The sequence below is a fragment of the Lipophrys pholis genome (genome assembly GCF_963383615.2).
Source record: "Lipophrys pholis genome assembly, chromosome: 1".
NCBI lineage: Eukaryota > Metazoa > Chordata > Actinopteri > Blenniiformes > Blenniidae > Lipophrys > Lipophrys pholis.
Genome location: NC_137635.1, coordinates 3719131 through 3746484, shown reverse-complemented (window position 1 = coordinate 3746484; position 27354 = coordinate 3719131). Strand labels below are relative to the sequence as shown.

The 27354-nt window shown below is 42.8% G+C and overlaps 2 protein-coding genes across 2 annotated transcripts in view; one reads left to right on the top strand and one right to left on the bottom strand.

The window, feature by feature from the left end:
* dock1 (dedicator of cytokinesis 1) overlaps positions 1 to 27354 on the bottom strand; it is a 175801-nt gene that overhangs the window by 69683 nt on the left and 78764 nt on the right. The window lies entirely within an intron of this gene.
* On the top strand, positions 415 to 26786 carry insyn2a (inhibitory synaptic factor 2A). Its single transcript, XM_080466206.1, has 4 exons — positions 415 to 1026; positions 10708 to 11953; positions 17696 to 17767; positions 26352 to 26786. Exons 2-4 carry the CDS (start codon positions 10713 to 10715, stop codon positions 26533 to 26535), a joined length of 1497 nt encoding a protein of 498 aa, XP_080322332.1. The 5' UTR covers positions 415 to 1026; positions 10708 to 10712; the 3' UTR covers positions 26536 to 26786.

Below are 27354 nucleotides of genomic sequence, written 5' to 3'. Positions count from 1 at the left end.
TGTGTAGGCAGAGTGGTCACATCTCCCACACATCTGTATGTGTTGCTCGACAGATCCACTCGATTCATAGTTGAAAGGAATTTAAATCTTCTGTTCCTGACAAAACAAATCAGAGCTTTGATGGTTCGAAGTCAGGATGCACATATGTTCTCTGTGCAAGTGAGGCCATTTAAAAAAAACAAAACAAAAAAAAAAACACCTCGAAGTGGTGATGAGATGAAAGAAGCTGCATGAACCTGCCGAAAACTAGAGCTGCGCTTCCTCCACCGCAACCTTCCCTCCTGCCTCTGCACTTGGTCTTCCTCCTCCAAGCTCCCTCCCCCTCTCACTTAATATCTCTCTCTCTCCACACACACACACACACACACACACACACACACACACACACACACACACACACACACACACACACACACACACACACACACACACACACACACACACACACACACACACACACACACACACACACACACACACACACACACACACACACACACACACACACACACACACACACACACACACACACACACACACACACACAGGAAAGCAGAGAAAGCCAGGGAGCAGAGCTGCAGCGGCACGATGGGGATATTCTGCCTGCGTGGGCTCCACCGCTGAGGCGTCCGGAGTTCAGCCACAGCGCTCGTGCCTGCCTCGCGTGCGAGTGAGTGGAAGCCCCTGCCGGCACCGTGCGGAGGAGAGGAGAGGAGAGAGGACGGGAGGAGAGGAGAGGAGAGGAGAGAGGACGGGAGGAGAGGAGGGAAAGAGAGGGGGAGTGTTGACTCTGTCTGGGGCTTTGGAGGAACCTCGCGCCACTGGATCAGAGGACGCAGATGTGCAACAACTATTCTAACTACTGCCGCTCCCCCACTCTGCCTGCGTACCACCGCCTCTCAACTTCTGCCATGGCGTAGCCTCATCTTCCAGCTCGCTTCTATTTCACTAAGGAAACGGGCATGCATGGGCATAACCGGGGATCGAGGCTATCACATCCTTCACGTCAGTAATTCACAGTCTGAGGTAAGTTGCCCCCTTCTTCTCCTTGTCCTTCCTCCTCTGCTTCACCTCAGTCTGCGGCTGCAGCGGAGGAAAGTACGCTCGAATAACCTCTGGAGAGGGAAATCCAAGAAATGTACTCAAGCAGCGGGGACTCTGCCGTGGATGAGCCGTGTGGATTTTCTTTCCTAAAGATTTTCCTGTTTAGTCAGCTGATCAAACATCAAATATGAGTGAAAGATGAAAGGAGGTGAGTCTCTGGTTGATTCCGTGTTCAGTCGGTTCTGCTGGTTGAGGAAGGACAAATGAGTCACTTTAGAAAACTTTAAGAATAGAGATATATATATAACTTCTACAAATATGGAAAAACAGAACTCTGCTGACATTTATCAAACCTGGCAGGTCTTTTTTTTTTTTTTTTTTTTAAACCAGGATTGTGATCTAGATTCAACCTGACTGGATCGGCATGCACAGCTGAGACGGTGCTTACGTATGAGACCTTGCATGATGCTGCATTTCCTTTCAGTTTTGCAGCTGAGTGAGCATTACATAAAAACACAGTGATATCTAAAGAAATCTGAATTGTGCCAGGAGCTTTCATCCTCTGTATGGAGGCTAGTCTTTGAACGGAAGGCGGCTTGCAGCACAACGGAATAAGTAATGAGAGTCGGGCATCAGACAGTTGGCCGCATCTGATGGAGGACCGAAACTGAAGACTAATCTAGATTAATGAACTGGGTGAAGTCACCATCTCCTTACAGATTATTGGTGCATGGATGTGTGTGTGCGTGCGTGTGTGTGAGGGAGGGGAAGACTCAAAGCTCACATATTAACTGCCCTTCAATCCCACACAAAATGCATGTCAGTCCCCCCCCCCACGGTGCTCACATCAGCACTCTGATACAATCTCCCCTGCGCTCTATTTCACTTTTCACACACATGAGAGGAGGTCAGAGGAAAACAGATGAAGATAGATAAGGAGGAGATAGGGAAGAAAAGGAAGCAATGATTGTCTGGGAGGAATAATAGAGTAAGAGAGAAGAGGATATTGAATCGGTTTTTCTTCTTCTTCTTTCACATTTGAGTGGTATTCCCATAATAGTCAAGTTACCTGCTGCCACTGCTTCATTCATTTATGTAAAGTAAATACAATCATATGGAATATCAGGAGAGGGAAGAAAGTCGGAAGGAATGACATGTTTCCCGTCCTGTTTCACTGCCTGCCTCACTTTAACCTTCAAGCTGCCTGTGAGAACTTGTGATGGCTGGCTTGGGAGTAATGGGTGTGATGCCCCAACGCGTCAAAGCTAATCTTTATTTTTAGGAATCAGCGATATCAGGCTGCATTTAACTCAGCAGTGCTCCAGAAAGGAGGAGGAGGAGGAGGAGGAAAACTGACACATATACACACAGACAAAAAGCAGGTATGTACAGTTGGAAGCGTGGCAACAAAAGCTTAGACAAAGTGACAATGTAGGTGTTGTTCAGAAAAGGTGAAACCTGGCAAAAAAATTGTTTTTTGGGGGGGGAGAGATAAAAGGGTTTTCCAAAACAAAAGGTAAAGTGTGCATTCTCCTCTCATGGCCACACTCACTGGGAGTGGTACTCACTCATCCAGAAAATAAATCGCTCCGCTATAAAAGAATGGCTGCTTTTGGAACGAGCCAGATGTGCTAATAGGATTATTCATTAAGAGTCAGATTTTTTCCCCCCCTGCGAATGACAACGTCACCCAGTGGAGGTGAATTGTGTGTGACTGTTGCTGAACAGAGCAGGGTGTGTGTGTGTGTGTGTGTGTGTGTGTGTGTGTGTGTGTGTGTGTGTGTGTGTGTGTGTGTGTGTGTGTGTGTGTGTGTGTGTGTGTGTGTGTGTGTGTGTGTCAGCTTCTACAGATTTAGAGTCAAACAAGAAGGAGTCACGAAGTTTGTTGATCCGTTGGATCTTTGGAACTCCTACGTTCCAATACCTTTGGATCTCAGTTCGTCTCGTAATAAAAATCGAAATGCAAATTTTGCCTACACAGTGTGAAACAGAGAAAACTCGACATCTAAAATACTAAAGATTATTTCTGAAGATTATATTTGAAGAAACATGCCAATATTCTGTACAGTGGTGCAGTGGTTAGTCACTGTCACCTCACAGCAGGAATGTCCCAGGATTGAGTCCAGTAAGTACAAGTATAAATATTCTCCCTAGTTTTATGTCACTTGGAGGATTTTGTTTTCTCTCCATGTTGGCTCCTTTCTGGACCCTCTAGGTTTTTACCCTGAACATTAGCTGAGACTAACTCCAGTGACCCTCATTTTAACAAAGAAAGAACAGAGGATGGACGGATGTAATGATCAATGGAAAACAACACCAAAGTGAAAACCTCAAATCACAAATTACTTGTGGCTTCAGGTTCTCACAAATAATTCTGAGACTGACGCGGTGTATTGATTTGAAGTGGAGGAGGTGAGAGGCTGGGGTCGGCTGTCACGAGTGAAGCTGAACCATTAACTCCATGCTCTCTGGTGTAACGAGGAACATGAGTGGACAATGTGTTGTTGTTTTTTTTATTGCAGCGAGGACTGAGCGATCGACTTCACAGTAACGTGGAGCACAAACACAAGTCACCGCACGTGTAATCAAGCTGTCACGTCACAGGTCCTTTCAAATGAAAGCCGGAAATGTCCATTTGTCATGTGTAAATCCTGAAATTGAGTTACTTCTTTACTTACAATACACCACACAGTATCTCTTTCAATGGAGCAAACTCCACATTTTACCAAGACATAGAAGCTTTTCACGTTTTCCTCATGGAGCTTCTCATTGTTTTCTTTTTCCCCCATTGCTGCCTCCATCCTCCCTTTCCATTTCTACCTCTATTTTAGACAAATTCTATACCAACCGAACTCAAGAGCAGCATCACAGTAGTTTTCTTTCCAACACCTTCCCTACTTTTCCATCCTTTCACACGCTTGTATGTACATGCGTCTTGAGTCTTTTTTTTTAATGTCTTTGCTTGGGACGGCTACAGGGAATGTGGAAGCAGCAGGGGAGTTCTCTCGTTATCCATCGGCTTTCAAAACCTCAATGTGTCTGTAAGGCAAAGACAAAAGGAAGGTTGAAAGACGTGCAGTGAGATGAGAAAAAATAAATAGATAAATAAAAAGGCCAAGGAGACGAGAACAAGAAAGATGGAGTGAGCAGAGGGAGGGAAATATAATGTTCTGGAGAACGACAGAGAGGAGGAAGAAATGAGCGAGTGATCCGATGCATTCTGATTAGAGCGGGCAGCCTCTGCAGCAGACGTACTATTGCAGGAGGTCCGTCGACGGCGGACGATAACTCGTGATGTATGCACCTGCTTCGTGGGAATCCATCAAATTCCCCATCAACCCACCCGGGCTCAAGCACACAATGGGTGAAAGGTCAACAAGTAAAACAAGCACAACTCAGCTTGGACAAAATGTGTGCTAAATTTTACTTGTGTATTTCTTCTAATGACCTGGTTATAATGTCTATAAGAAATAATTTGATGGGTGGCTTGGCAGGCTGATATTAAGTGTACTATACTAGCATACACAGTACAAGAAAAGAAACAATATTGACTTCACACCACAAGTTTCAAGGCCTGCGAGCCTCGGAGAAACCGCCAAAGCTGCCCAGCTTCAATACCAGCGCAGTATCGCTTGAAAAACACACTTTATAATGCAATCGATAACTGGAATCAATACAAGTATTAATGTGAGACACATAAGGAATGTAAACATTAAAATTATTTAATGCACACATGCTTTTCCAATTAAAATTGTGCATTTGGTAGAAATGTTGATTAAAACCAAATATAGATCCGTTCTGTCACTTGACTGAATTGTAATATTATTTCAAGCAACGGCGACCGGAATCAAAGCATTACCAGAATGTATTCTTTACTAGCTTGGCGTGGTCTCATGCACAGCGTTTAGGATTAAAAGTAATTTCAAAATAAAACTGCAAGGCTTAAAATGGCAAAACAGACAGAACTCTTCAACTAACGGTAAAAAGATGTTTGCCTTGAACTCATAATATGATACAAGGCTTCCTTGCAGTGTGTCGTGTCTTTGAACTAGATCTAGTTAACTATTTGCAAATAGTGTGTTATAGGAGTTTGGGAATGTTTTCCATGTGTTCATATCATATTTTTGATTGTTCTTCCCATATTTGCAAAGCAAGACATTTAAATGAAAGTTATTTAAGGCCTCCTAAAGACGATTAATGAAGAACTGAAAAGCCAGCGCCAATATTTTAAACATTACAGGGATTTTAAAGATTAGTGAACTTCATAACTGAATCTGGTGTACTGGTTGTCTCCCATTGTATTTTTCCTATGATGGACAGGATTTCTGTCTTGGTGTCCCGACTTTGTTTGTAGTTGGAAAAAGTTGTGCAGCAGACAGATGGATGGACGTTATTGCAATGGCTACATTTTCACTTCCTGGATCTAAATGTAATTGGAACCAGAACAGAAACATGTTTATTAGTAATGGTTATGATTACAAAGAGTTTTACTGCAGCAATCTTTGAAACAGCATGGGCTGTGGAACAATTACTTGAAAACAAAATCCTTTAAAATCCAATGGCTCCTAAAGATTTCCATACATACATACATGCACAGCATTGAGCCGCCATTAACTGACAAAAGATTTGCTGCGCTTGGTGCCGGCCTAATGCACTGTGCTAATGTTATCCCTCAACACAGGCTTATACAGTCAATCACTCGGCTATATATACCCTCACATCACACCCCGAGAGAACGGGCGCACCCAGGCTTCCTCGCATGCTGCAGACAGAAAATAAACGCGACAATAAAGCCACATCGTTAAATGACCTCGCCAACACAATCTTTTTACTACGTAATCACGCTGCTCTTAAGAGACACATCAAAGATGTGTAATTATGAGCACGAGCCGACATAGGAAGAAAAAGGGGAGAAAAGACGCGAGTAGATAAAGCAGGATTATAGGAGAGTTTGGAATTTCCATGACTGAGATAACGCCGCCACTCATTTCTTCAAGCGGCATCTGAGACAATGCCGGGCTGTAATAATGTATAACTGCAGTGATTCCATTGATCATGTAGCACAGGCGAAACACTTAAAACTCGATTTATCTGAAACTCAAAAACACAATCCTGCTTTCATGAAATTCCCTGTGATATATATATATATATATATATATTTTTTTTTAATTAAAAAGACTAAAAAAACATCACTGAGTTAAGTTTCAAAAGGCAACTTGAAAAAGATTGGCGAACACATCAACTAAAGCTCAGTACCGAAATCCTCGGCAAACATTACACCCATAACGTACAAGATTATTCAGGACTTGATTGCAAAACCTTTGGAATTAATTCATTTATATGCATTATAAAAGTGCACAAACTATTTGCATGACTCCTCAGAAGTAAGGTGTGTGGTCTGGATAGAAGCCCATCCTAAGATGAGCCGTCACTTTAGAAATGCAGATCTTTGTCTAAAACAAGGGTTGGTAACCTTTTAATTGGGAATGACAGTTTGAAATTCTCTTGTATCGTCTGACAACCAAGAACAAAAACTATCTAATCTAAATCCATCCAGAAATGCCACAACCAAAGATATTCTAAAAATATTCATGTTACTTACAACACAATGGATCCATTTCAAAACACTGTTTTGAGTCACTCGATTTTAATTTTTTTTTTAATAAAACAGAGTTAAGACTATAAATAAGTATGGGGTCATAATTCAACAAATTGATAATTTCCCATTATTCAATACACAATTTGTTTGTCGAAGATGTGGGCGAAGATTATTATTATAATAACACTTGTATTACATAGGAAAAATCCACAATGAGATGTTTACTACATGGGTAAACAGCAACTGATCTTTTCATCGATCACAATGAGTTTATTCAGTATAGTTTGTTTTTTCAATGAAGAAATAAATGCATTAATGCAGTTTGAGTGACTGTGAAAAACTGGTTCCATCTATCACAGTAGGACTCTGCCAGTGTGCCAATGATTATGCTGAGGTGTGCCAACTTTGGCACTCATGCCTGAGGTTGGAAGCCCCCATGTCTATAACAATGTGGTTATGCTCAGAGCGATGATTTTCCTCAGAGCTGCAGGGAAGCAAATCATCAAAAAAAAAGGCCGTCCAGTATATCAATGTCTGCTAAAAGTTGCTGAAAAGTTATTCAGAGAGGCAAAAAAAATATGGAGACCTTCGATATGCAGCACTTTAGATGGTGAAGGTATGGCTTGAGCACTGACAGGGAGGATTTGGCTGATTTCTATTTTATGGGGCAAGCGACACACTCAGCTCTTCTGCTCATCCCACAAATGCGAATCCTTCCAAAATGTTGCAGCATCATTAAGGGCAATAATCAGGCTTTGTAATAGCTTCCAAGATTTATTGCCAATCTCCCAAATACAAATTTCTGAACTTTTTCTGCATACTTATTAATTGACACGGATGGCCATACATTCAGTTTTTAATTTCATGGTCTTGCAATTTTCTAAACTGTATAGAATAAAGATTTAACAAAATGTCTGATGCTAGAAGTGAACGATGAATCCCAAGCTGAGTCAGCATACTCAAATTTGATCCTTTTTTAGATCACTTTTTATAAAAATGAAGTTGTCTTAGGCAGCCACTTTAAAAGAAATGCTGACTTGCATTCATTTTTAACATATTGCAAAGTATTTCCATGAAAGTATGTGTTGTATTAAAGGAAAACCTGCTATTAAAGAATAATGAATGACATTACTGCAGTAACTCAGATTGTCCTTACAGCACTATAAAGGTTTTAGAGAACACTAAAAAATATATATATATTTCCAGCAATCAGCAGTGCTTAACCCGTTCTCATCGCAGCCAAATGCAGAGGGATCCCTAGAAAAACCCCAAACAGTGCCGGTACAAGAGCTGCGTGCGACGCCGTGCTGCTAGAAACAGGGTCAGACATGTTTGTGTTGTGCTTTTCCTTGTGCGTGCGACCCTACGAGAGCTACTCACAAACGAGCAGGTCAGTTCACTTCACTAACTTGCCCCAAAATTGCCAACTGGAGCCGGGGTCACCACAGAAAAAAAAAAAAAGGGTCCGTTGCCACAGCCTCGCGTGCTGACTCATGCTGTTTATGCAAGAAAGCCAGAGGGTGGCGTTTCAGCTGGAGGTGAGATACCAGCGCTGCTACAGTCGCCCCGGTTTGAACCCGACGGGTAACAAATCAGACGCGTGGAGCCAGGAACACATCATTTAGCCTATAGTGCTGACCAGTCAAAAACAATCGCATTCAAACGATGATACAATACCTTGAAACTGCAAGCACTGAGGAGCCTGTGTGGGATCGGAGGAAGAGAAAGAAACACTGATTCACTCAAATTAACAGGAGGAAGAATCTAGGGGGTTTGGAAATTTTTTTTATCCTAACTTCACATATAAGATATTTCAAATTCAACACTTAATCACTACAAGCAGCGTTTAGTTTTTAATTGTCTACAGAACATAACAGCCATTTAAAATATGTTGCAATGTGCAAAACATGAGGATGTCTGTTATTCAAGCAGAAATTAGTACTTGGCATTAGACAAAGAATGAGCTGGATGAGTGAATAAATAAAGGCCTGCGGGGGCGTGACGGGGTTCAAGCTCTGTAAGGAGAGGTCATCCTCTCACACTTCGAAAAACCCTGATTTAGAGGTCGGTGGTATCTTGAATTCTTATCAAAAATTAATTTGCACATATTAAAAAATAATGTGTCACTTGAGCCAGGCGCATAACATCAGCTTGATTTTATTTGGAGGGAGATTAAGGGTAGTGAAGTTCAATCTCTCTCTCTCTCTTTTTTTTTCTTCTCCACAATGCCAACCTTTGAACAAACATGGAGCGGATACTGACAGTGATGGACCAGGACGGCACAGCCACGCTGGAGACAACTTTATGAAGAAAAATGTAACATAGGGCAATCCACTAAAGGAAAGAAAAGGATAGAAAAGGGATTTATGCTTCATATTTACAGTATTCTGCGTTGTTTTTAACCGTTCTATATTTACAGCTGAATCAGCCTGATAGTGAGTCTTTGACTTGATTCTTGTTACTGTCCTATATACATTTCGTTATACCTTCATAGTATCGCCGATGTTTCCGTAAGTGTTCGTTTTGAACACATTTTGCCCCAAAACCCACATTCAACGCTTCTCCCCGGTCATTCGGTCACAGCAGTAATTACCTGCTTGTTGAGGATCAAGCAAACATCTGCCTGCACAGCAGAAAGGTGCCATCACTAACCTGTCTTTATGGGCCCGCTGTGCTGCCCTCGCTTCCCAGTGACATTAATGGGGCAATGTAGCACTAGTTTCAGGGGAGGACTGTGACTCGGTAACGTAGCTGGTTTAATCTGCTGTTAATGGCTTTTTGCAGATTGAAACATCAGTCTCCTTGTGGAAAAAAAAATAATAATCCACGCTGACTGCTCAAACATGACAGGGTGATTACAGATGATTTCTAATGTAAACAGTCAAGCCTACAAGTGTCAAATATAGTATTCACAGCAAACATGAATCTTGTCCGGGTGGAGAGCAGCCCTCTAATTTTGAGAACCATGCAAAGTAGACAAATATGAGACATAGTTACAGAAGATACGGCCTGATGTCTGGAGCGGAAAATCTGTTGTCAGATTTTAAACTAGATAGTTAAATATAGATGGCTGCTTGTCTCCTGGGGAAAAAAAGAAAAAAGAAGACCCAGCATGCTTTAATTTACTAACAAGGGGGTTGAAGAGATTAGATGATGATGATGATGATGGAGAAGCCTGTGTGAAAAAACAACAACAACAACAGTCTATTTCGATAGCTCCCGGGCAAGTAAACAGACAGGTTTGAAACGGGAAGTCATCCAGTGTTGACAGAGAGCAGTCATGGTAGATAAGCCGAGGAGGATAATTGTCCTATCTGATGCAGCATCTATACGAGGGTGTGGTGTGTTTGCTTATTGTAAATCAGCAGGCAGAAAGAGAATTACATTTTTGTCAGCGCCTCGGAGGCATAGTCACGACGCCTCATACCTGTGGTTATGGGTAAGGATAATTCATTATCGCCGCTCGTCTCTCCTCGGGGGCTTGTTGTGCAGTTCTCTGACAAAAGTTTGTTAGTTTGCAAGAATTGTCCCATTTTCTTCCTTTACTGCTGAACTGATCATGTAAAAAAAGTAAAAGACTATCGTACATTAATCCAAGAAGGCCCCATGATGACATATCAAACTGTAAAAATGTAAAAAGGAGCTTTTAGCTTGTGTAGAACTGCGCTGAACAACTGTATGTGACTAGTCTCATACAGATAGATAAACACTCAAAAGTGACAGGTGTGAAGGAGAAACTGGTGATGAAAAGAGTTTGGAGTTTGAGGGCTAAAACCTGAAACCTGTTTCAGTAATGGAGTTATTAAATGAGCCTGCTGAAGGTACAACTCCAGCAGAGTTTACTCACGCAAACAGAACAACTAACAAGCATCATACACCTAAAATCTGTGTATTTGCTATGTCTGATGAAAGCACCTCTTTAGTGAGGAATTATACAGTTTGCACACTTCCTTGAAAGTTAAAAGCATGTTTGATTTGAGGGGGCGTTACTCGTCAGGCATGGGTTTTTGAATAAGCCGCTCATTACTGATGATTAACGCAGCCTCTTTCTCCTTACCTTCCAGGAAACATGGTGAGCAAGGAGGGTGGCAAATGCATGCTCACTAACTCAGAGTCTGACTCGGAGGCAGCCCCCCTGCCCTCCACCTCGCTGGCGCTGGAGGTGAAGTATTCCCTGGAAGCGAGTCGGCAGGTGAGGAAGAGGAACAAGGCCTTGCAAGTGCGTTTCAAGGACATCTGTGAGGCGCAGAACGAGCAAAGAGAGGCCGAGTTGCAAGCGGCGGGGAAAAGTGGCAGGCCAATGTCGTACAAAGTGGCGTACCGCAAGTACATGACTGTCCCTGCCCGCAGATCAATCCCGAACGTCACCAGGAGCACAGGCGTCCAGACTTCCCCCGACCTGAAGAAGCGCTATCAGACCTTCCCTTTTGAGCGCAAAAAAGGACACACCTTCAAACACGTGGCGGCCGTGGAAACTTACAAAGGTCAGAACAACGGCTTTGTCATGGAGGTGAAGCAGTCCGGTGCAGCCGAGCAGGGTTTAGATGAGGAGGAGGAGGAGGAGGAGGAGGGAGCCTGTGGGGGGAGCGGAGTCCTGAGGACCAGGGCTCTGCTCCATACTAATGAGTGCATTGCCACAGTGGAGCAGCACACTGCACCTGATGGCCTGTGCTCTGACGCTCTGCTGCTCAGTTGCACTGCAGACACAGACTGCCTTGCAGACACGCCGGGAGGAAGCAGAGTCGGAGCACAGGCGGAGTACCAGCTCTGCAGCATCCCGTCCAAAGCCAGAACCGGATTACAACACAGGGAGGCCGATACGGAACGCTTGGCCAAGAGGCAGCTGCTCAATCTGGAGGAGGGCTCGTCCCGGACCCTGCCGGACAGGGCCTCCAAGGTTACGGGCCCCATCGCCTGGAACTCCCTCACACAGGTGGAGTGCTTGGACAGTCCGTCTGTGCGCAACAAGCGGAAGAAAGGCCTGCAACTCAACGGTCTGTCGAGCGAGACTCTACCACGATCCAGCGGAGGCTGTACAACGCAGGTACAGTGCCACACGGGACAGCTCTCTGCCCGGCCTATACGGGGCATGGAGGAGCCTCTGTCACCCTGCATAGGTGGCGAGGCCGACGGGGCACCAGCTGACCAAACACAGGAAGCCTGCAAGCAAATAGTGCCTATGAATCAGGATGGGGATGTAAAAGCACAGCTCCAGGCCATGGAAAATCTCATCAGCTCAAGCCAAGAGACCATCAAGGTGCTGCTGGGTGTAATCCAGGAACTGGAAAAGGGAGAGGCCCACAGAGAGGGGTAAGACATCTCTCATTAAGCCTCTACATAACAAACGAGCATTAAAACAACAACAACAATCCAATCCCAATACCCACCCCCAGCGCCCTCTTATCTGTAACCCCCACACTATGCATTGCCTCACACCGAGTAGTCACTTCTAGTTGGAGGCCAGTTTTATTAATATCTCATTTTAAGAATAGGCAACAAAAAGGATAACACTTCTGCTATTTAGCAGCTTTAAATTTAAAATCTTCGTCTTAGATAGTCTGCAACTGTTGTTACACTATTGTGATTTAATCAAAGACAAAATAAAACAATACGGGAGAAAAAGCATCCTCCTATCTCCTGATTTTTCCTACTGATGCACACTCCCTGAAGCACACCGTTAAAACAAAGGCCAGAAAGGGATGCATCATTAAAAAAAATGAGTCAGCAAGTCACTGCAAAAACACTGTTCAAACACTACACAGACAGAAAAGTGAAAAAAAACAACAGACATTTAAATATAAAAAAACATCAATTAGTCACCTTGAGGTGGAAATCTGATTTTAACATTGTCAGGTTCGCTGGTGTGTCCAACCTGGGGCTTGCAACTAACAGCTAAACCAACACATATACTGTATATACACCATGTCTCACATTTTCTTCAATTCCAAGGAAAACTCTGGCATGTGTGACAGCTGCTCGGTTGCCTTTACTGTGTCAGCAGAGATCGACTAAAAGAGATCACAGCACACTTTAACTGGCATGATGTGGTTTTCACCTAGATGTGCCCCGCAGTGCTTTCACAGCACAAAGCCCTTTTGTGATGATTTCCCTGCAGAGATGGTGGAGCGGTTGCTGAGCATACTTACAGGAATATCATCTTGCTCATTTGACTTAAGTGGCACGGATAAACCGTTGTGTGAACAATTGCTGCCATGTCCTGTATGTATGGCCTTTACATACAAACTCAAGGTTGGAAAACAGATCACATTTATGTTTAACTACAAAGTCCAACACTTTGCATAAAGCCGTCGCTTCAGAAAAAGCACTTACTGTCCAATAGCTACCAAGTCTATACAAAAGGCTTTGCAGATAGAATCAAGCCCGCTGGAATAGAGGATTGTCTATCCAAAGAGATGAAGCAAACAAAATGGTCAATTTGGTGAGCGAATTGCAGCAACTCAGCTCTCAGATCTCTATCGGTGCTCGCCGGTACTATGTCAAGGTATGGGCCGAGAAACTCCAGACAATCAACATATCCTAAACTAGAGGAAGCGACCAACACGTGCCAAGGGCAAGTGAAAAACAATGGCAGAAAACCTTCCGGGGGAACAGAAATATGGCTCAGAATCTACTTGACTGCACAAGACTCGAGAACTCCTATTCAACAAGGTCTGAGTGAGGAATAGATCTGACAGCAGTCTGAGTTTACACCATCTAAAAAAGGCAATTATCCTCCTCCAATCTTGCACAAGGCAACCCTAATCTCCTTATCGCCAAACTCATAAAAGTGTGCTGTGATTGAAAAAGTAAGTAGACATGTGGTGTAGCATGGGGAGCCATCTTCAACGGGTTGCTAAGCACATCTGGCTTATCAGATGTGTCTAAAGTGGCAGGTGGGAATGGAGGGAGAGGAGAGAGGAGAGGAGAGGAGAGGAGAGGAGAGGAGAGGAGAGGAGAGGAGAGGAGAGGAAAATCTAACAACTACTGTTAAATGGCACCATCTGTTCACACACAAAGAAATAAACAAGTTGTTTCCATTAATTAATTCAGAAAAACACATATTTACGTAAAGTCAGTGAGCAGCATAAGCTCCTTGTAATCCATCCAAAGCCAACAGGCCCTCTAATTGTCACTACAAGGGGTCAGCTTATTCCTGTACATGTTTTTAAATTCCTACCTTGGGAGCCATGGCAAGCCAAGAAAAACAGTGTGGGTGCATCCCGCACCTGCTCATCCGCGATCATTTTACATGGGAACAAATGCAACACAACAAGCATTCACCATTGAGTGTTCATGACACGCAACATTGCATAAACTGAAATTCCTTTCTGATGCTATGGAAAAGAGAAATTCCTGCTTTAGAAAATACACATAGCAAAGGAAGAAAAACACAGTGGAACCTTTGGTATTGCTTAAAAAAAAAGAGATTGAGAGCTTCTATTGACGGATAGGAGCAAAGAGACATTAAAACTTTTCCCCTTGTTCTGTGTGACCTTAGGAAAAAAAAAAAAAAAAAAGCACAGCTGCAAGATAGAGAAACATCACGTCTCCCTGAAGTAACGATGAATTCCTATTTCGAAGTCCTATAATTATGTCCTCTGTGGTCTCCAACATAGAAACTACGAGCCTCGCTTAAATATTTCATGATGGGAGAATCAATCAGAATGTGCAAATGAAAGCTGTGGTAAATTCCAAATGTTTTGTTGCTGCAATTGGGAACAAGCAAACAAATCACAGCGGCTGAGTGGCGAGTCCTAATTCAAGCTCCAGTGACGCACTCAGCGGGCCACATGGTGGCGCAGTGGACAGCTCTGGACAAAACCGGGGTCCGGTTGTGCAGGAAGAACATGCAAACTTCACAAAAAGGCTCCCAAGTCCCAGACTTTCACTCGGGATCCCCTCGCCGTCATGCGAGATTGCCAACCACTAACAACGTCGGAGAGAGCATCCTCTGAGGGTCTTGTTAGCGTCACTCTTTAAGCACAGACACAATAGTGCCAGGAGAAAAGAAAAAAAAAAAAAGAAGAAATAAATCACTGGTGTTTTAATCAGAAGCCCCAAACATCTGCCTTCTTTTCCCCCAAGCGAGCTTAGAAGGCAAGAAGTGCAACAGGCACGTAAACTGCCAATCTCGTCTGCACTTTAATGGCATCATGGCCGGTGTAAAAAACCTTTTAACAGTGTTCCGCTTTATTTATCATCAGAATTTATTATCATACTTTCAGAAACAACTAAATGTTCAGCAGCTTCAGTGAAAAATGAACCAAACCTATTATGGTGTGTGCATATATATATATATATATATATATATATATATATATATATATATATATTTTGAATCCACTAAATTACCTGTCGGCGTGACTCTGTGTTTGGCCTGTGGACTGGGATTTTTAAATGTTTTATAATTGTATCCTCTTCCTGAAGAAGCACTGAGAGCAGGTAATGTCCAAAGGTCTATGATGTGCTCTGCCGCCCTCACCACCAGCTGTAGGTCCTTCCAGCTCTCCAACCACACAGTGCAGCAGGAGGGTCGACAGACTCTAAATGGCTGACTGCTAGAAATCAATCAGCAGGGATGTGGAAAGAAGGCTCACCTTGGTTTTTTTGAAGACGTTTAATGTCGTGTTGGGCCTTTTTAACATCGTATAGGTGCAGATTTGATCCCTCATCTCCCAATGTCTGTAGGTTGAAGTGTCTTTGAGCAAGACATGGAAATTGCTCCTGAGAGATGGATTGAGCGATTTGCATGGCGGCCATCAGCCATTACCATACAAATAAAATCCATGCAACATTGTCAGACTGCTGATTGGCAAATTGACAAAAATAAATAAAAAATTAAACACTGAAAAACATTGCCTATATGCTGAATGACTCTTAATCTAAAGAGCTCTCGCCTCTCTTTTAGCACACAGTACAACACATTACTTCAGCCTGAAGGTTGTTCAAGAGTACATCATTCGTTGCATTCGATAGCACAAAGCCGAGGAATAATGCTGCATCATCAGACAGCGTTGGCAAGCCAGACCCAATTAATCACAGTCACGGTGACTTGTTGCGAGCCTGTCGATTAGCATGGTGTATGTGTGCATGTTTTTATGCCTCTGGGCTCGTACCCATTCAGTGACCTTTGGGACAGCACGGTGGGGGTAAGAGTGTATAAATACGTTGTTAATGGCACTTTTGGCTTCACTTTCCCAGACGAGGCCGGCCGCAATGAGCTCTGCTCTCTTAGAGTCTGTTATCAACACAGTATGATTGAAAGGTGAGGCAGGATGAGAAGCCCAGACTGTATGAGGAAAGAAGAAAAGAATGAAGGGGGTATTTATTCCAAGGACGTAACTCAAGCTTTTGATTGATCAGCTAATCTGGCAGGAAGCAAATGTAGCCGTGGCCTTCCACGCTGAACTACACTGTAAAATAATTAATCTGACCTGCAGACTTTAAGTTAAATAGCTCTCTTCTTGAACTCCATTACCTCATTCTGCCACCGCCTTAAATAACAATATTGATATCAACACCTCTAATATACCTGCCAGAGCACAGAGAGCAGAGATGATAAGAGAGGAAATTTACGATAGCGGTTTAATTTTTATTGGTGCCGCACCCTAAAGGCAGTGTGACAAGAGTACGAGTGAAAGACCTGAAAATGTCTCAGCTCGCACAAAAAGAGAGTGTGAGGGCTGAGTGTGAAGGTTAGCACATTAACTCTGACGAGAAGAGAAAAGTTATGACAGTTACTGCAGTGTTCACTTGACAAGCCCCGAGAATGACTCAAGGTTAAATTACAGAAAAGCAAACAAGCAAAACCTCCCCTGAGAGCTCGACGCCGTAGTTTCTCTGAAACAACGGAACTCGATATACTTCAATATCTCCGTCACAGCGTTCGAGGAAGAGAGATGTCTGAAGTAATTAACATATGCAAACTTTAAACCAATACCGTCGTCACATATATTCAATACTGGTGGCAAGTGTGTGTGATTTTAGTGGATTTAACATTGAAGATCAGAACATGCCTTTTTTCTATTCCCCTTCCACTTTCATGCCTGCCTACAAATGTTACAACGAACAAATCACTAAAGCAGCAGAAACAAGTAAATGTTCATGATACCTACAAAGCTCAACACATTTAAAGACGTGGTTGTAAGATGACAGCCTCCCAACAATGGATATTCTTCTTGTCATGGTTCAACATGCTTTTGTTGTCACAGCTACACAGCTACGTTACTAAGCTGTTACTATGCTAAACCAATCAAGAACCTGTTGAGCTATGAAGCTTGTACCGTTTTGTCTTTAGCTGCCCCTTGAGAAATATTAATATATGATGAAATATTGGTTCATGACAGTGTTTTCGGTCAGGGGCAGCTGATGGCGATACAACATAAAGATGATTGTGTACGGCCGGTGGTCTTATAAATTGATGGATCTTATTTGCTTAAAGTGTATAAATGGTTCTCTGTTGTTTTAGATAATAATTCTGTGTGGTTTGAACAGAATCAATGGAAGAATTTCTCTAAGGTGGCAACAACATGAAAAAGTGGACGAAGCTACTGCCACAAAGAAAAACTCTACTTAGCATCAAACCACCAATAATTCTGAAACATGAAGCCACTTATGTGATTCGTTCTGCAGTTTACCTCACTCTTCATGACCCAACTGTCATACTGTCAGACAAATGAATTATTCATCAATGGCAGCAAAACCTTTTTCTTCCCACTAGAGTTACTTTTTTGATGATGTAATTGTAAGGTCATGTAAGTCCCGGATCAAAAGTACCTTTCAGTGCAGCCCGGAAACTTACAATGTGCCCCATTCTGCCTTTCTCGACCTTCAATCAGTCAGCCACAGCTAATGGCCGACACTTTGCTCTTTCTGCCCTGGCTTGGGGGGGGAGCAGGGGCCACTCTGGAGGGCAGTCTGACTCCTCATCAGCCTCGTTTGCTTTGGCCTCTCTAACGAGGAGGTGGCGAGTAAGATGAGAAAAAGACGGTGTGTGAGAGCAGCTTAACAGGTCCTGTAATTACTCATTCACGACTCTTATCTTCCCCGCAGACTCTCCTATCGAACCGGACAGGACACGGCCAACTGTGACACATGCCGGAACAGCGCATGCATTATTTACAGGTTAGTGGTCATTCTTCTTCAAAGACACAATGGTCCAAATAAGGTCTGCACTTTCTCCTTGAGAGAACGTGAACAGGTGCAAAGGGGACATGGGAGGATGCGGGACTAATGTGACTGCTGTTAATGAGCACACTGGGACATGTGACATTTACATACCGCACTCTCTCTCTCCAAAGCAATACATCTTTGCCTGATTCTCCTATTTTCTCGTCAAACAACCTCGTCCACTGAAGGGCGCTCAGCACGTGTGGAGTCGGCGTTTTTTTTTTTTTTTTGAGACAAAAGGGCACACGGTTGAAAAGCAGAGAGGATACGTACTGTAGAATGAGTAAGCGAGGGGCCGTGAAAGGTGAAATTAATTACCTCCCAAACATCATGAAATATCACCAGTGTGCACCGTTGCCAAGCCAACTGAAACTCTCTCACTTTCAATGTAAACGTACTTATCAGCTTGTGTGTTTAAGAACTTAACCATCAGTTTCATAGTTATCAAGCCCATTTTTCATCATTTGGGGACTATAAAGACACAAAATTCCTACAATCTCCACAGTCCAATTGGAAAAACGGGAAAGAGTCAAAGTGAGTGAGTTTTGGCTTTAATATATCACAAAGAATAAGTGGTGGCACCTCTACTGAGCCTGGACAGCCAGGCCAGGGCTTTTTGAGCACTGTTAAAACTCCTACGGTTTGTGCACATTGTGTGTACTGTATGCAGTGCAGCAGAGTGTCCGATTTGAAATATCACATGGCCAAAAGTCAGAAAAGGGAGAGAAAAAAAGAAAAAGAAAAAGAGATTCATAGAGAAGGAGTGCAAGAGGAAATCAATAGAGCTGTTTTCGTGGTCAGTGCCATTCTACTTTGTGTGCATTTTTCATTTGAAGAGCCATTTAAATCACTTTCTATCCACTGTTCTCAATAACGAATCACCCTTCACCTAAAGCTTCATCCAGCTCCTGAAAATCAGTTGTTTGAGTTCAGAAAAGTACAAGTTGTTATTAAATTGCAGCAGGTTCCCTGCATAGCATCGAGGTGGACAACAGGAATGTGTTGCTTTACTGACAATAAGGTGACATTAAGACGACGTGCAGAATGACGGTACATGATGTGAGCGACACTGAAAGAGCATTAACAGAGAGGAAACGGTCCGGGAACAGAATTAAAGGACGGACGAAACGAGACCGACCGCTGTGGTGGGACCTCGTTTGGTTTCTAACATATAAAGACAGACTTAGCATGTTTAACGACGACTGTTATTTGGTGCTGCAGAGGTGGAGACTGTGTCCTCTTTAGTCTGTAGTCAACCTCTCCAGCCAATTTTGAATTGTTGGCCATCACAAGTCAAATCATTTCAGTTCTGACAAACGACATTTAAGTTTTAGCATCAATTTATCCAGTATATCCTGATTCCGTAACTCAAAAGTTGAATGACCAAACCCATGCTGGAGGAAAAAGTGTCTTCGTGACCTCAACAGGTTTTATCTGCTGTTGTACGTACATCCCCTGAAGAACTCTGCCTCTCACACTTTGAAAACCGCTCAATATTCCTTTATCATCACACCTGTATTGATCACTCAGGGCTTGAGAAAGGTGTTTTACTTCAAACTCAACATGGCCTCAATTCACGCTGAAGGTTCAGAAGACAAACGTCATGCATTTGAAGTCAGTCGCAAGTGCTCAAATTTAAATAGCAGACAATTATTTAAACCTGCCAGTGAGCTGCCGGTCGAATAAATGTAATTAAAATGATAATTTCCCCCCAAATCTTCAAAGAGAAAGTGACTTAGATATCAGGCCGTCGCAGACAAAGTCAGGTCAGATTTATCCTTTGGCTTCGCGGGGGGTGATCATGTCCACACAATGAAATTCTGTCTTCAAACTGGCACTATATTGACAGTAAAATCCACATTTGGCTTTCTAGATCTGCCACAATCAATTGCAATGCTTCATCTTTGAACGAAACGCAGCAAAACAGAAACTCAATACAGAACAGCAGCCTTTTTTTTTTGACAAACCTTGACGGCTTCTGGCAAGCGTTCAACTTGATAAAGGGCAGAAATTTCTTGGTGAAATGTTTGAAATCTGCTAAATTGACCCGAGTTCTTCTTTAAGAGACTCACTTGGCATGGTGAATTGTGTTGATTGGACACAGAATCAAATATAGCAGTTGTATTCACACAGGCAGGGGATTAAATGGCAATCTAATTAGTTAGATCTCCATGAAAACAACCTCTCTGGAGGTGGAAAAACAGGAAGGGAACCAAACGAGGGAACATGCAGCATATGTGGGACGAATAGCGGTCTATGAGATCTATTAGGATTTCTGTGCGTGTGCTCAAAGCTGTTGTGCCAGGGACAAACCTCCAAGTTCTGCATTTATGGGAAAGCCAGGATCATGAGTGGAGAGGACATATGGGCTCATAAATCATTTTAACGCAGCCCAGAAAGCATTCAGCCATGCATCCTTCAACATAATCAATTTGTTCAAGAGTATATGGCATCATCCGGCCTATCCTTAGAATAACAACAGCACCAGATCGATATAACGCTGCAGTCCATGGGTATGGACTCCAAACAATACACGGGCTCTTACAGTATCGCCTCTTGCCCTTGCCTGTTTCAGCTCCTTTCGTTTTTAGCATCTTGAACTCAGTCAGTCCTCTGTAACTTTCTCTATCTTACTTTTTTTTCCTCCCCCCTCCAGAATACGTTATCTCCTCCCAACAGCTAACTGTGTGTGTTCAAATGAACTCGGGGATTCAGTTCATAACACAATGTGCATGACATTGAAACAGAATAAGAGCAAAAGGGATGAAAAGATTACTGCGGTTCATTCCATCTTGCCAGGTGATGTAATATCTGTTACTGAGAAGGGTGGGGTGTGTGTGTGTGTGTGTGTGTGTGTGTGTGTGTGTGTGTGTGTGTGTGTGTGTGTGTGTGTGTGTGTGTGTGTGGCGGGGGGGGGGGGGGGGGAGTCAAAGTTGGCATGAGAGACAAACACAGAAAGAACCTGGATAAGAAGAAAAATGAGGCAGACGGGATGGTGTGGAAAAGCCGGGGATTTGAAATGCTGATGTGCCTTGACGCAATCGCCCCCCCCCCCCCCCCCCCCCCCGGTAATCCCATTTTCCTCGCATTGCATTTATATCGTTAATGTGCTGATCAAACAGGGAGATAGATTTAAGTGGGTGTGATTAAAAAAAAAAAAAAAAAAGTCAACTAGGGAGGTCCCCACAACTGGGTGTCATTGATTACAACTACAATTATTTCCCAGACCAATTTTGTCATTAGCGTGCACATCCTGCTATTACTGCTGCAACAGGGTACTATGGCTGATCGTTAAGCTAACTATCTGATACGAAAACATTCTTTCAATAAGACCGTTCAGCGCAAATGGGCCTGATAGTGAAGACGGCGGGGAGAAAAAAAATAATAATAAAAAAAATCAACAAAAGAATGAGCTTTTAAATGGAAGAAAAATGTTCCATCTATTGCGCGAGGCCATGAAAATCAATTAAGCATCGCTAAAGGCTGAAGAGCTGATTACGTTCTAACATATGGAGACGACGGAGCAGCAAGCCCCGTCCTCACACACGACCGGGGAGGGAGATCTTTTTGTGGGGAGCATAATGATGTTTTCCAACATGGTGGCAGGCCGGTTACCATGGCGACACAAGTGATCCTTGGGAGGACAGGGAGGACAGTCAAGAAGAGCACATTCGCACCCGGCGAAGATAAGGGAACAAAAAAAAAAAAAAAAGGGGGGGGGGGGGGGGGGGGGAGGCAGGGCGAAAGTGTGCAACAGCCAGAGAAGAAAAGACACAACGGGAGATAAAGAAGCATGGGTGTTTGAAGTGAGCGAAAGGGCAAATAAGAGATATGTATGGAAACAAAGTGGTTGAACTTAAGAGGATGTACATGGTACGTTTAAGAGTGCATTTCAGTTATCCTCAAGATTCCCTGAGTTTGAACTTCTGACTCTAAAATGTCTCAAAGCACTCGAATCAGGTAAACTTGACAATGTCTTGGAAGAGATTTCGCCCTCTTAAGTGGCTTCATCAGTTCATGCTGCTCTCTTGACAAGGCCGTGTGGTCTGATTTCAATATGGCTGTCCGCATACTGACATTTCACCACAAATAGTGCTTTAATGTCACTTTTATAGCAATTAGTTTCCTGTTTTAGGGCCATTTACTCCACACAGAGCTGCCATCGTGTTGCCTGTGGGTATGAAGTTATGTTGCTCTTGTCAATAAAATTTATTTTTTTTTTTTTTTTTTTTAACATTCATATTCATAAAGAGCTATGGGGCACAAAAAACTTTATTAGACGAGTCCATGGGGTTTTCTGACTCACAACTTCAACACAAAAACAATTAATTTTTTTTCAAATTTCTGATATAACAAACCATCTTCGCAGGTGTATTTGGTAAAATTCTCCCTCGTATAAACGCTTCGTAGAAAGCAGGAAATCGGCGAGAAAAGAGTGACGGAGAGGGGAGGAACAGCGAGAGCGACTACAGACTGACAAGGTCCAAAGTGCTTCCTTCAATTTGTTCTGACCCAAAAACCCCACTCGGGGGAGTGGCAGAACAAGGACAGGAAAATGCCAGCAATGTTTGACTTTACACTTTCAGCAAAGAAAACCCAGAATGACGCAGCAGCGGCCCCGCAACGCTTTCATAAGCAGATGTAGATAGCGTGTGTCCGCAGAGACTAATATATCTTTCATTACAGGGCCTTTATGGGTACGTTTCAAAGATTAGATGATTATCTTTTCTCTTCATTCCTTATTTTTCCAAATTAAGTCGTCTATGATTTTTTTTTTTCTCCTTTTCAATTACATTTCACTGTCGTTTCTCTGCTGATCAGAAACTACAGGCCACTTTAAACGTTCTTTGCATGATTTGTCCAATTCAATACTGTTCAGATATTTATTGTTGACATATTACAGTTCAAAATATCCAAGCACTACTCAGTCTTGAAACAAGAAAGCCCATAAATATGATCTGATGACCTGATTATTGATAAATGTGTCTAAGGACTACAGGAAAGGCTATATGCAGCGTTCCTATTGACATTTTATTGATTGCAGTCTTGTTTAAGTGTTCAGGAAGCTTCAGTTACTGGATTGATTTATATTGTCTGTGGATAGGAACTTTACAATTGTACGTAGGCGGAAAAACTGCCTGATGAATGATGAAGGCCAGGCAGGCCGTATTAAATCAACAGATCAATGGGCATTATTTACTTCTATTGATCGATCCTTCCCAATACATGAACTACACAGGTACAAATGTGCTATATTTGCCAACAATCAGATTTATTTGAATTCAATTTAATTGCATGAGTAATATTGAGAGTGCAACTTGCTATGACACTAATTTGGTATAAAACATCAGTATTTAATGTTTCTAATACTTTGACCCTCTAACATCAATCCATATAACTAAAAACACGTTAAAATGTGGCAGGATAGAATACTAAATTCTTCAAACTATACATAAGCTAATCGAGGAAGAGGGAAGCAAGAATTACGAATTAAAACATGTGTTACAAATGACTCTATTGACCAGATGATCTCAAGCTATCTAAAGTTGCTTGCGCTGTCCATTAAACATGAACAATATCAAACTTGTCTCATAACAGGTGAATCTATATTGTTGGCAGGTGTTCATCTATTGAGACGTCAACAATATATGGAGCCTGACTTTAACTCACTATTGGTTGGACTCTTGTCTCGGCCCCCGGTGAGCTCAATCTGGATATAGGGGATGAATAAAGATGAGATGATGGGATGGACATTTAATGACAGAAGAGCCAAACACAAAGCCAAGATCCAGAGCTGGACAAAGAGTGCCACACAAATAAAATGAACTCTACTGACACTGAACCAACTGTGCATGAATTAAGAAATGCATTTAATTACTCTGCCAATAAAACAATAAGCTTTTTAATCAGGTTGAATGCCTGTGTGTCCATGCAAAGCAATAACCTGTAGCTATGGATGCGCAGCAACAACAGCCTCAGCAGTATTAGAGGCTTACACTGAAGAGCAGCGAAAATCCTATCACAGCTGTGTGTGTGTGTGTGTGTGTGTGTGTGTGTGTGTGTGTGTGTGTGTGTGTGTGTGTGTGTGTGTGTGTGTGTGTGTGTGTGCGCATGTGTGTGTGTGAGAACAGAAAAATAAACATATTCCTAGTTCCTTCTGATAAAACTACACAGTATTAAAATGTCGTACCTTTCCCAAAAATGATGCCTTTAAAAAGTATTAATATAAAGACGTGACAACATGAGCATTTATAAATGTTTTTCTAAAGGATCAATTTCTAAATATGCAGCACAGGTCCTCTTTAAAATCAGAACAAGGTGGGATTTATAGGTTAAGAGACTCGAGGCTGCTCATTTTTCGACTGAGCTGTTGGAACTGAATCAAGGAATGAGAAAATTTACCTTCACATTGGCTTAAAGATTGTAATCATACAATGTTCTGACTACAGCACGACGACAGATATGTCATATCTAAAAATACACATGTGGAGTTGTCTGAAGTCAAGTCAAAAGAGCTGTACATGTTTTAGTAACTGCATATGTTCTATTATAGATATTCAACACCGTTTAACCTCCTGATCTGACAAGCAACATATTTATTGTCCAGCTTTAGTGAATTTAATGGCACGATAAGCTGTTTTTTGCTATAGTGTGATGAAAAGCACATTGGTGCATACAGGGTTGGGGGTATAGATCCACCCTCTGGTCTGTGGATTCCCCCAGATGAATTTCTCACTGTGGGGAGAGCAGTGCAGTGCCCAGGGCTCGGGGGCTTTGCTCAGGGACTCACTGTGGTAAGCTGCTCGACGTAAGAATGAAATCTATGAACACATACTTGTTTCTTAACCTCCGGCACATTACAGAATAATAATCATAATCACTTTTGAACAACCGACGCGTCCGTAACGTGCATTACAGTCCTGAAAGCTCAGACAATGTGAAGTGCTTTGATGGAATTGGAGCCGATAATCTTCCATTTTATACAACCCATCCCCCCACATTCAGTTTATATCACAAATCGTACATCACAGCATCCAGACCCTGATCCATGCACACGACTACGTGTGGCAAAAAGTGCACGTGCTCACAAAAAAAACTTCACACAAACATGGATTTACACCAGTGTAATTAACAGCCAGTCCTTTATTGATGGAGGCAGGAGTGTTCTTGGCCTTGCGTAAAAGGCCTGAGTCAAACAAATGCAAAGTGCTGATTGTCCGGTTTACATTCACCCGAGTCACTTTCAGACTCACCTCTACATCAGTTTGTTTCTCCAAATGCATCGATGTACACAATAAACACTTCTGGAAATCTCTATTTGACTTCTGCTTCAGCGTGCAATAGACCCTGGAACACTAAGCATAAAAAATAACTAATGGACTGGAATTTATGTAGATTTCTAAACCTTGCCCTTTCTTTGGAAACTGCAAAAAATATTTTGAAGGCATTGTGTATGAATCAGTGCAAGCAGCATGCTTCCATTATGTAAATCTGTCCGTCCACCAACCTGATTGGAGAAAGCTTTAGCAGATTAAAGTCCCTTTACACTTTACCACGGCCGAAGCTGTAATCTGAGTTTCACTTAGCAGAACCTACTCGTCAGATGTGTGCGGGCGTGGGATTACAATGATGGCGGCTTCAGATAAACCCTCCTGCAATCCGGAGATATGTGGTGTATGCAGAGAAAGGCAAGAACATATTTATGTTCAGAAATCCCACAAATAAATCAGACTGCGCCACATATTACCGCTTTGGTGGTATTGTGCAGGGATCGATGCAACATGATAGAAACTAAAACTCCCAAAAGGATCACATCAATAAGCTCGCTCTGACCAGAGTTTTAGCAAATCATCTTCAGTTCAACCCCCCCCCCACAGTGACCAAGCACCCCTCACAGGCAAAGACACTAATGGACTTCCCCCTCACTTGGTGAATCACAATAAGAATGCAAATAACGAGAAACGACAGCAGCAGCAGCCAAAAACACGAAGCCAAATGCAATCAAAACAATCCAAATTGGGAGGTTTTACTGGGAAACGAAGACGAGGGAAGCGAGAAATGTAGGTCATTTCACCAGACAGAGTGCCAGCGGCGCCGTGGCAGATGCCTGCGCTGAGGTCAGAGTGAGAACAGGCCACAAAGCGACTGCTTAACGCTTAATACGGTTGGTGGGAATGCGGCAGTCAGAAGATGTCAAGACGCCGAAAGAGAAACGGGCCCGAATTAATTGCTGCATTACCTAATTGCGCAATTGAATGCAGCAAATGAAAAGCAAATACCCAAAGTGTTGATGATGCTTACAGCCAGTTCGAATTGTCTCAATATAAACACCAGGAATTAAAATGAAATCACACGCAGGTAAAGAATACAAGCACAAGTGCTTATAACTTTTCCTCTCACGACCAACTGCTGCATCATTTCGTCACCAAGTAACAGGAAAACACTTTGTTGCTGTAACTATAAAATCCTTTTTGCCTTATTCTGCGTAGATGCAGTCAACCTTCCCCGAGCTGATTGTGTTTCTCTTCCTTTGCCGCAGTGTGGAACTGGACTTCAAGCAGCAGGAGGACAAACTGCAGCCGCTAATGAAGAGGCTTTGCCCTACAGAGGACATCTACTTCCCCCCCCTGCCTTACCCCCAGGAGGCCTTCACCTCCACCCCGAAACGCAAGTCCAAAGCCGACTCCAAGAAGCACGCTCGCTGGAAACTCTGGTTCTTGTGAGAACGCCAGATCATTTGCTTCCTCCCCTGCTACCGATGCACAGGATCTAAGCGTCCACACGTCCATGCATATACCGTTTGGTTTTTCCTCCACCGTCATCTTGTTTTTAATCACACTTCTCGGATTCTCTGTTAACCGGCGTCGACGGAGCGCGCCCCAAAACGGATAGCGAACCCCTTCTCAGAGACGACGGGATGTGTAATGGGACACGAGTGCGGATTCCTCGGAGGGTTTAAAATGTCAGACCTACCAAGAAGAAGAAGAAAAAAAAAAAAAAAAGGATTCAGAATCATTTTTGAACGAATTTCTTCAAGGTGTGAAATTACACCATCGAAACATATTTGGAGATCAGCAAGGTGAGACGATGAATTTGATTTCCAGCTGTCTATTTGCATATATTTTTCTAGTTGACATCAGCAGGGGGGGGGGGGGGGGGGGGGCATGTGCTGTGGTTACAGCGATCTGTCACATTTCTATTCCACAGCTGGGACTGTTTTTCTTCCTGCCTCCAGGAGAGGTCGGCCATTCAACCGTATTCGTCTTGAGGCCTCCACATACATCATATCACAGTACTGGAAAGCACAATTAACACTGTTCAGGATACGTTTTCTGCAGAAAAATTAAAAAGAACTATTTTGAGTATTAACTCACACAACCAACCAACTACAACAGTTTGAAGACTTTCGTATTTATCTTAAGCGGAACGAAAGAAAGAAAAAGTCATGAGATGTTTATTGGAGTTCTATGATCGACTTTCTATCTATCGCTAAAATGTCTCCTTGAATCAACTGACTTTGAAGTAAAGGTTGAATAAATAAT

Excerpts from the sequence above, each read along its gene's own strand:
- insyn2a (XM_080466206.1), top strand. The coding sequence starts at position 10,713 with ATGGTGAGCAAGGAGGGTGGCAAATGCATGCTCACTAACTCAGAGTCT. Across the intron at positions 11,954-17,695 it reads GGAGAGGCCCACAGAGAGGG|ACTCTCCTATCGAACCGGAC; the intron begins GTAAGACATCTC and ends TCTTCCCCGCAG. Across the intron at positions 17,768-26,351 it reads AGCGCATGCATTATTTACAG|TGTGGAACTGGACTTCAAGC; the intron begins GTTAGTGGTCAT and ends CCTTTGCCGCAG.